At 42.0% G+C, this 10,986-nt stretch overlaps 1 protein-coding gene across 4 annotated transcripts in view; it reads left to right on the top strand.

Moving 5' to 3' along the window:
• The window catches only part of Akap7 (A-kinase anchoring protein 7), a 128,761-nt gene that overhangs the window by 19,009 nt on the left and 98,766 nt on the right, over positions 1-10,986 (top strand). For all 4 annotated transcript variants that reach the window (XR_003842725.1, XM_029533166.1, XM_029533165.1 and 1 more), the window contains exons 2-3: positions 462-593; positions 5,939-6,078. Coding sequence is in view for 3 of the 4 variants with exons in the window: in XM_029533165.1 (XP_029389025.1) it covers positions 462-593; positions 5,939-6,078 (272 nt within the window). In the remaining variant the exon portion in view is untranslated. The remainder of the gene's footprint in view (positions 1-461; positions 594-5,938; positions 6,079-10,986) is intronic.

Here is a 10,986-nt window from a genome sequence, read left to right as displayed (position 1 = left end):
AACCCAACCAAACCCAACCCAACCCAACCAAACCCAACCCAACCCAACCCAACCCAACCCAACCCAAACCAAACCAAACCAAACCAACCAAACAGGAAGCCAGGCTTAGAACCCACTGTTGCCCAGCACTCGGGAGGCAGAGGCAGGTGGAGCTCTGAGGTCAAGGGCAGCCTGGTCTACAGAGACAGTCCAGGATAGACAGTTTTATTACACAGAGAAACCCTGTCTCAAAATAACAAGACCAACCAACCAGCTAACCAACCAAAGAACAGCAGCGACAGAAACCAAGCCACATCAAAACAACAAAACCACCCAAGACTCCATTAAAGGAGCCGTAATAGCCTCTCTCTCTGGGGATTCCTGTGTATTGAGTTCACTTAGCCGGGTTGTTTCGGTTTTCACATTCGAGTTTAACGAATAACAACTTAATAATACTTGTTTATGTGTCTGGTCTGTTACAGGAGAACTAGATTCCAGTACGTGTGAACATCTATCAAGAGAAGAGGAAGAGGCACGAGAGCTGGCACCCAGCCCTGTAGGTTCCCTGACGGACATGCCGTTTGCTGCTGTAGATATCCAAGGTGACTGTGGAGGTAAGTTCTGTATTCAAGCACAAGTGTTTAGAAGCAGTGGACACTACGTTTAGTTATACATTCCCTCTTTAAGTTAATTCATTTTTTCTATGTATCAGGCTTTTGAGTGCTGACAGTTATCTCTGTTACTTTGTTTTCTAAACTGTCACGGATAATATTAAGGCATGGCTCACAAGATTTTGGACCAGATTATTCTGTGGTTGTTTCTGAAGGTCACGGATCTGGCGGATTGCTTCATGGTTTACAATAACCTATGTTAGTTCTTTAGAACCGCCTGTGATTTCAGAACCTACACCTTCATGTAATAAATGGTTAGTGGCATTCGGGGTATGTAGGCACGTGGCTATGCGTCGATCAGACCTATCTCTCCGTTAATGATCCAGAGAGGCGTTATCAGTTCAGTTCGGTCAGTCCCTTAGAGCGTCGTCTACAAACTTTATGATATTTGATTGAAACACCAAACTAGAAATGTCCTGTCATTGTGAAAACAGAACCATCTATCATGACTGGGGCTCTCTCCTCTGCCAAGATGACAGATTTCTGTTACTCACAAGCAGGAGATGAGACCTGTCCATGGTCCAGCTGTCGGCACTTCTGATCTCTCCATGTCTTACTCACATTTAGTATATCTGAACAGCTTACAGTAGTGTGAGTAACGAGCGACTTCTGGGTTCCCAGAGAGCAAACAGTGTTCCGTGGCATCTGTGATCTGACTTTTGATGGAGGAGGATCCATGACCATAGTATCTCAGGGAGAAGGACTGGGGTGCATTTGGGACCTCTGCTCTCTTCATGCTTTGAAAAGGATGTCTGCTTCTGCTCAGGATGGGCCTCAGGAAGGGGGGCCCTTTCTTTCTGCAAGCAGGATCTCCATCCCCCCAGTTATACCTCTTACTCTCTCATTACCAGAACAACACTATCTGTCCATGTAACATGGAGTGTAGGCCAGTCTACTGAAATCTGTTCTTGACTATGGAGTATTACACCACTCTTTGATATTGTAAATCTTAGGAGCTTTAAATCCGTTTGAGTATTAGCCTACCCTTCAAACCACAGAATGGGAGCTTTCTTCTGGGGGAAGATGGCTTTCCCTGTGGGATGAGGGGGGAAAAAGAACTGTGTTTTCAGTTTCGATTACTGAATTTTCTTCTCCCGTGACTTTGGTCATTGAAAGCGTGTGAGTGGGACTTTGACTGTAAAAAGAATGCAGATTTTAATTCCTTCTTGCTTATCTCATTATGATACTGTGCAGATCAGAAGAGGAAATGTGTATAAGGGTTAAAATATAGCTATGTATATTTGCTATTTTATGTGTGTGTGTGTGTATGTGTATGAGTGCGTGTGCACAGTTTTATATGTGCTGTACACACATGCACGTGGAGGCTGGACAGTGTCACTGAGGGTCTCCTTTAATCCCTTTCTGCCTTGTTTGAGGCAGTCTCTCATAGATCCCGTAACAAACTGTTTCAGGAAGACATCTGGAAAGTGTACCCCTTACCAGAGAAAACACTCTCCTATCTTTTTAGATGATGTCTCTAATTGTAGTGACAATATTGGCATTTTGGGTTTCTTTAAAAACACAGAAATCTTGTAAGAGTATGTTTTCCTTTTAACCCCAGCTGTGGGCTGTGGGGCTGCTTCAGACTGTCCACAGCAGCTGACTGTGATTTGCCTCATGCTCTAGCAAGGACATGATTTTGCCAGTGGCAGATAGTTTGTGCAATTATGTGATATTTGGAATTCTGGGGACTTTCAGAGGTTACATAAATGCTAGGGTCCCCAATGGGTGGGGTTGTTGTGGCTGTTGGATGGTTGCTATTGGTTATTGGTGGCCATTCATTAAGTAGCTGCATGCAAAGAAGAAACAAGAAGAAATTAGATATCCTGACAGCAAAGATTAAACTTGCCCCAGGAAACCCAGTGCTGATGCTACACCCTTCCCCCCCCATCCTTTGTTCTTTCCTATGTAGTGTTAGAGGCTTGAAGAGGTAGAAGAGAAAGAGTAGAGAAAGGTAGAAGAAGGAAGAAGGGCCCACAAAGCAGCCAAAGTCAGCCACAGTCTCTCTCACTCACTGTGCAGAGTCTTTCTTACTGGGTCTGCCTGGCTGAAATGGGGTTTCGCATTTTGGGGGGTGCTTTTATGTAAGAGGATGTTTCACTAGAAATATATAAGAATATTAAATGTTCTCAAATATTATAATCAAGTACTAGGATATTAGATACATCTAGGGTCATTTGTCAGAATACAGAGATAGGTAAATAAACCATATATATATATATGAAAGAAAATCTGGGACACAGTGAGGAGATAGAGCAGCCCAGATCACACCTTTGTCTGTTGGTTAGGCATGTTCCAGCAGATAAACAGAACGTGAGAGAGGACATCCCAGGACTCTCTCTAAGAGAACTGTGGCTCAAGTGGTTTGGAATCCAGGAAGCCTCCAGAAGACGTTTTGTGGTTTTGTTGTTTGCCTCTGACAGTGGAGTGGGCGTTAGCGTGGGAGAGTCATTTTGCCGATGGGACCAGCCCAGTCTGCTTCCCACAGAAGACGGGGAGAGCTTTAGTTTCACTGGCTGTTGTTACATGAGGTTGTCAATCCCTAACAACCAAGCAACATTTCAAAAGTTACATTTATTTATTTGTGTGAATGTATATGTATGTAAACATGAGTGTAAAGAGATAGGTAGATGTAGGAGTGTGTTTATGCCAGAACAGTGTGTGGAGGTCAGAGGACAATTTGAGGGAATCAGTTCTTTATCTCCACTGTTTAGGTCCTGGGAATTGAACTCACATCATCAGTCTTGGTGGCAAGCACCCTTACCTCCTGAGCCATCTTGTCAGCCCTCAAACTACACTTAAATCAAGATAAAGAAAACATTTGAGAGTTGGTTTTTAGTTACACGACTTTCCTACATGTGAGACTAGCTTCCACAGAAATTACTAATTCTCATTTTATGTCCTCAAAATTTGCTTTGTTTATAGGGTGCATGTTTTAAGACAAGGTCTCATTGGGCTCATAGTAGTCTTGTAATCCTTATGCAGCTAGGGCTGGCCTTGAACTTGTTCTCCTCTTGCTCCCCTAAGCATTGGCCACATCAGCTTGCACCACCATGCCAAGCTTCCTCACACAGAGTTCTAATATAATTATTGGAGATTTTTGAGATAGAGGAAGTTATAATTTCATTACTTATAGACTAGTTAACTTATATTTGTATACTTTTTAAAATATCAAACAAAATTCATCTAAAATTTTTGTATAGAAAAGATTGTATTTTAGTATACACAGATACCAGTGATTATTCTTTGTCAGTTAAAAGGAGATTCATTATAATCACTGTCTTTTATATAGTTAATTGAAAAGGCGAATACCACATACAGAAATGCATGCATAATTTCTTACATAATGCATGGGTAAGTTCTGAGAATTGCTTTATTAGGCTATTTTTTCTTTGTGTTGTGTACACCACAGGGAATGTTCCAAATTAAGAGGGTTGTGGTGTCACTAGATGATATTTTAATATTTTAATTGTATTTACATTTTAAGGATAGTGACTCTATGTTTAGCCCAGGTTGGCCTTGAACTCAGGCTGCCTCGGCCTTCCCAAGTGCTGGAATTACGTGAGTGCATAGCCACTCCCAGCTTGCTTGGGAGATTTTTTTTTTTTAAATCTGCTTAAATAACAAGAAAGGAAATACCAAAACAAACTCTAATTTATTTTCAGCATTTGAATTAAGAGCAAGTGTGAAAATAAACCACAATAACAGATGGAACACTTAATTAATTTCTCTTCTAATTCACTCCTGTGTAGTTTTGGAGGAATAAATAGAATTGAGGAAAAAAATTAGATGATTTACTTAGGATGACTTATGGTGCTTTTGTTAAAAAAAAACAACAAAAAACCAAAAACCTGCAGTTGAGAGAGTAACAGCCTTTGCCAATGACACTGAGTTTATCAGCACATAGAAAATGGCTACTGAAGTCATTATGAACATTAACAAGTATAATAAATTAGGTTTATGGGTTTACAAGCTGTACTTCCACAGTCGACTTTTTGCTAAGTAGTAAAATTACTATAAATAACCTGGTGAATGATCCAAGGCACGTGGCCAAAGATTTCTGCATCTTGTGACCTCACATCACCAACCTTTAATATTTTTCTCCGTAAGCTAGATGATTACCTAAATCTTTGGCTTTTAATCTTTTCATGTGTAAGCAAGTAAAAGAAATATCAGCCAATCTTCTTTCAGGACACAGATGGGATCTCAGAGCTGGGAGGACTGTGAAGCTCGGGGAGGGGGGTGGGGGGGGTGAGGTAGCAGAGAGATACTCTGTTCTGGTTCTACAGGTAAGTGTGGTAAACACAGGAAGACTCTCTGCAAACAGGAGACAGCGTGACTGACATCAGCTCAGTGTCATGGGTTGCCAGTGTCAGCAGGACCCTGCAGTAAGGGGACAAAACGGCAAACACGTTGAAAAGCCGTTCCATGTGCATGTGAGACACTACTTTTTAGATTAATTCTCTTGAGTTGTTTTAGTTTTTTCTTTTTAGAATCATTATGAACTGATTGATTATTTGATATAATTTATACTACTAAATTTGTTATTCAGTTTGATGCTCAGATGATCTCACCTTTTAGCCAATGGAAAGATTATAAATTGACCTGACAGCCTGTCTGACATGATTCCTCTTGTTTAGATCATGAATGTCCACAGTGGTCCATGTATTAGGTCACCTTCACTGCTGCGGGTGGCGGGACATCGTGCTAGGAGGAAGTGGGGTTGGCAGGAGGAAGTTAGGCCATAGGGAACGGATGAAATAAATAAACCCAAGCCAACTTACAATCAATTTCCCTAGTGCTAGACAGACCATGATTTCAGATGTAGTGGCTAATTCCTGTAATCCTGAGTTTGAGGGGTTAAGAAAGGGGGGTTGGTTTATATAGCAAGATCCTTCCACAAAACAAAAAACAAAACAAACAAAACAAAACAAAAACAATGGGGGAAATAAAAAAGAACAAAACCCTTTGGCATGTGGCAGAGAATGCTTGTTAGTGGTGCCTTAAGGCACATGTCTGTCTGACCTGCTTTTTAAATAAAGTTTTATTGGGGCACAGCTGTATCCTTTCATTGTTTTGTCGGAGTTGGATAGCTGAAACGTGGAGTCTGTGGTCTGGGGAGCCTAAACTGTTAGTGATTACGTTGGCTATGGAAGTGCTTGCCGACTCTTGCTTTATATTTGAAAATGACAATTATGCAGTCTTCTTGTTCTTCTTCCATTTTAAGCTGGGTTATTGTTTAAATGTGGGAGACACACACTCTTTCTCTCTGCTCTGTTCTCCTCTAGGCCCTGATGTACCTCAAGGAAACCCAAAGAGAAGCAAAGAAAATAGAGGCGACAAGGATGATCATGTGAAGAAGAGGAAAAAAGCCAAAAAAGATTATCAGCCCAACTATTTCCTGTCCATTCCAATCACCAACAAAAAGGTCAGAGTTTCTCAAGAATCTGTGTTTACTATGAAGTTTTATTCTAAACGGTCTTTAAGGAATATTACATATTTGTCAGCTCACTTGCTTTGTGGTTCTAATACCATTTGATACCATTTGAGAAGGACCGAGTGGGGAAACTTCCCATTTAAGTTATAGAAAGTTGTTTACATAATAGTTTTGAAAAAAATATTACTTAAATCATCACATTTGATGATAACAGGGCCAGATTAAAGGCAGGCTGTAGGAGACCAAATGGTAGACAGCTGGAGTGACTTCCCTGAAGACGTGACTACGACCCGGTGAGAAGCCAGTCTTCTGTTTTGATTTGGTTCTTTAAGGATTCCCCGAGTCAGGTGTGATTACACCCACTGTCTTGATGTAAAAGCCGTACTCACAAGCCATGTCTGGGTCCTTTCCAAAGCCTTGCTTGGTGTATTGGAGACGCTTTTAGAATCAGAGAGCAGTGGCCATGTGGGAAAGGGGCTCTGAAGTCTCTTTGAGGGCAGGAAATGGGGCTTCTTGCTGCATAGTCCTTCATATGATGGGGGCCACTGGAACAGCATTTCCGTAAACATTCTCCATGGCTGTGTAGGTTGCGTATCCCCTGCTCAGAAGGCTGAGACCATGGATCTGACACATTATGGACTAGCTTGGATTTGGACTAGTGGGGTGTCTGTACACAATGAGATCCACATCTGAGTAAGGAAGGCGTTTCCTTCTCATGCTTGTCTTCTTTCTTTCCATATCTTGATGGTAACGTCACGTGTGACAGCTACTGTGCCTGTGTCTTGACTGCAGTTTATCAGGTGACATCAGGTATAAAATTTTTTCTTGCATTGTGATTTAGATTTGAGCTACTTCAGGTTTTAGAATTTCGGATTAGGAACACTCAACCGATTGCATGTTAAACTCAGTATGAATCTATTAAAAATATGAAAAAAAATCAATGTTGTATAAACAGTAGAAAATGGGACCAGCCAGTGAACTCGTACTGAGAGTCTCTTAAGATAGAAAAGTATAGTAGTGTATTAGCCTAAACTCCGAAGCGGCAACGTGGGAATGAATTCACATGACAGTCACAAGACAGCCTTTGTAACTTAGCCTAAGGTTAAGCCAGATCTGAATCTGATTGTGAGCGACATATACTCTCTTTAACTAGGCCAGCAGTTCCCATCCTGTAGCTCATGGCCCCTTGGGGGTGGGGGTGTTAAACAGACCTTCACAAGGGTCACCTGAGACCACTGGAAAACACAGATATTTATATTATGATTCATAATAGTAGCAAAACTACAGTTGTGAGGTAGCAGTAAAAAAAAATTATTTTATGGTAGGGGATAACATAAGGCACTGTATTAAAGGGTCACAGTTCTAGGAAGGTTGACAACTACGGACCAGGCTTTCCATTAGTGTTACTGAGAATCCAACCCAGGGCCATGGATTTGCCAGCAACTGCTCAACCACAAAGGTAGACCCCCCCCCCCCAGTCCTGCTTATAATCTTTAGTTACATACATACATAATACATGCATACATACATACCATGTTTTATCAGGTCATTCTAGGAAATACCCTGTTTTTGAGTCAGAGTCTAGGTAGAGAGAAGTCACAATAAGAAGAAAAAAAAATGACTACAGATTCCCATTCTGGTCTCACCAGCAGTAAGGTTGTCCTTGGAAATGTCGAGGTGATACACAGCTTAGAGTATGAGCAAGATGCCTGTACCCTCTGTAAATGCTTGTACATTGTCTGGGTTGGTTTTTCCTGCTTTAGGACTATGTGCACATGGACGTTAGGCAGGAGCAGGATGAGAACTTCTGAGTTGCGCTGTGAGGGGGATCATGTTCCTTCCTCCCTCACTGCTTCAAGTGTGTCCCTTCTAAAGCTGTGTAGTTGGTGTAAAGAAAGATCTTCCCTAACAGAGGAGGGCCAGTCTTTGCAAGGGGATGTGAGTAGCTTGCATGCCCCTGCTTGCACCTCCCAGCTGGCTCTCAGCGTGACTGCTCTGCACTTCTGGGTTTAACTGGGCGGTTCGTTTTATTGATTGATGGTACTTGTGACTAGACCTAGAGGGCCTGATACATATTAGCACATGCTCTAACACTGAACTGCAGTCCCCAGGATTCTTCTTATTTTTCGATGGCGAGAGGGCCTTACTCAGTTGTCTAGGCTCAGCAGGCGGTTGGGTTTAGAGTTCTCCCTTCACAGTTGTGTTCTTTGCCTCCATCCTTGGGTATCTCTGTCTTCTTGCTGTCAATGCTTGACTCCTCCTCTTCCAGTGAGGCTTGTGGGGGCATGTGATGGGATGCAGTCCATGAAGAAGGGGACCACTGGAATAAGGCAGCAAAGCTCTTTTTATCCTCCTTAGGACTTGGTCCACAGGGTATCTGGGAGAAAGGATGATGGAGTCCTGTATGGCTCAGAGTTCACAGACCGGGTAACCTGCCACTACCTTACAAACTCTACTGGTTCAGGTGACTTGATTATTAGAGTTGTAGCTTCTTCAGGGGACAACGCTAACCTCTAGTGCTCATTTTCCAGTCCCCATGCTGAACACACCGGCCTCCTTCTTGCTTCTGGCTTTCCCCATTGACGTCGGGGTAGAGCTGTACTCCTGATTCAGTTCTTCAAAGACCTTGCTGTTCTGTTCTTCTCCACGTCCGTCCTTCTTCCTGTCTGAGCCTCTCTTGCCCTCTTGACCAGGTCACCTCCCTATTCTCATTCAGTCTCTCAGTTAAAGGTCTTTATAGATTCTGGTTGTCACTTGTCACTCGTGCAGTTTGTTTCCCCTACAGTGTGTCTGCTGGCTTTCTCCATGTCTAGACGAGTGCTGTCTGGGAGTAGGTACATGCGTTTGCATACGCAGACCCTGTCCCCACTGTCATTTCAGGGATTCACCATACCAAGCCCTGATCAGAACTCCTTTTTCTTTAAGCATGGTGCTGACGGTTGAACCTAGGTCCTCACATTATGATAAGTAAATGTTTCAGTCCCAGCCCCCACACTCTTAAAAATAGTAAATACAAATGCTTATTTCATAATGTCATGTCAATAGTAAATGATTTCAGATGGGGTTAGGTGGCTTATAGCTGTGGGAAACGCAGTTTCATTTAATCCTGTTATCTTGGGAGACTTTTAGGGAGCAGTAAGTTTTTCAGACTTACCCGGGCTGATGGGGAGAAAAATGTGAGTATTGGCTAGGAATGGGACTTTATGTATCAGATCTTTTGCTAAGCGCCTTCTCTGTTTGTTTTAAAGTATCTAATTAACGTTCATTTTTCTTTTTAAACTGCTTCTGAGGCTGGGTAGGAGGGCCTGGGAAAGGAGGCCCATTTGCCACATTGTTTCAAAGGAAGAATGTCTTCCAAGTTCCAGTTTAGTGACCTGCAAAGAGAATCTTGGAAGCCAGGACATTCACAATGAGTTGCTCTACTTTTGGCCTTAGCTTCTTGGCACTCAGTGTTAAAGGAAAAAAAAGAGAAAGCATTCAGAATTATAAGGCTCTTTGGTTTTAAACATGTTTTTAGAAGTTTGGAGTTCTTTATTATGGAAATTTTTCATTTCATGTTTTTAAGAAGTTATATGGGAAATTAGATTAGAAAATAAATTAGAATTGCAGCAAGTTAATGTCCCAACCCATAGCATAGGAGTATGTGTTTTGCAGTTAACGTGTAATTACATATTAATTTAAAAGAAGAAAAAAGTATAGTAAGGCTTGTTTTAATGGATACGACTGTAATTATTTATCTGGCTTTTATTTATCTGGCTGTTTCCCACGCGTGGTTTTATGAGCTTTCATATGAGAAGTAATCTACTTGTTGGCTGTCCCCCTAACAAAGCATCTGAGATTGATTCTTGCTGTCTGTCCCTGACTGGCTTTACTTTTGTGCCTCCTTCGAGGCCCAAAATCCTCTTCATGCATGGAGCCTGTGGTGGAGCAAAACTGCTTTCCTCCTGGCAAAAGAAAGAGGATTGAGCTGGGATACAGAAATCCCGTGAAGGGATTCCCAGTGATCCAGTGACAGCTCACTAGGCGCTCGAAGAGTCACTGCTCCAAAGCTCTACCCTGGGCACTAAGCCCTTAACATAGGGGCCTGGGGGACATTCATGATCCAAACCACTGCGTACACATCAGCTGAACGACTGGAAAGGACCCGTCAGAAGCAGCTGAAATGTGGAGGGAACTAATTTTTAAATAAGTTCTTTTTGTATGCTAATGGACAAATTTCCTTCAGGACTTTCAGAAGTGCTTGCTGCTGTAGTTCCTCATTTTGTAACGTGGAAGTTGCTACTCTTAATACAAGTATGGAAGACTAGTGAATTCGGCCCTAAAACAGTAAAGTGTTTGAAGTCTTCCTTATATTAAACACTTGGTAAAGAACACTTTGGTTTGTGGCTGTTATTTAATTATTTATTTATTTTACTTTTATTCTATTATTGCTATTTTATTAGTTTTTCAAATAATTTTCATGGTTGTTGTCTCAAGAGAAGTGAGAATATTTAGTGGTTCTCTCTTTCTCTCCTCTGTGTGCGTGTGTGTATGGGTATTTTGCTGGTATGTATATGTGTACCATATGAATGTCCAGTGCCCTTAGAGGCCAGAAGAGGGTCTCAGGTCCTATTGGACTAGGGTTGCTGGTGGCTGTGAGCTGCCATGTGGGTTCTGGGATTCCGATTCAGGTCCTCTGGAGGAGCAGCCACTCCTCCTAAACTCTGAGTCATCTCTCCAGCCTCCAAGAGTATTTAGCTACAAAGTTTGGTGGCAGGCATGCCACATGTACTTTTCTTCCTTGTCTTAGAAATCAAACCTAGGTCATGTGTGCTAGACAAGTACACTATCAGTGAGCTACACCCAAACTCCTGGATAGCATACTAATAGAATTCTAGCAACTCTTTTTTTTTTTTTTTT

Source organism: Mus pahari, chromosome 21 (genome assembly GCF_900095145.1).
Source record: "Mus pahari chromosome 21, PAHARI_EIJ_v1.1, whole genome shotgun sequence".
In the NCBI taxonomy this organism is placed as follows: domain Eukaryota; kingdom Metazoa; phylum Chordata; class Mammalia; order Rodentia; family Muridae; genus Mus; species Mus pahari.
The sequence above is the reverse complement of the archived record's forward strand: the minus strand, read 5'-3'. Positions and strand labels throughout refer to the sequence as shown.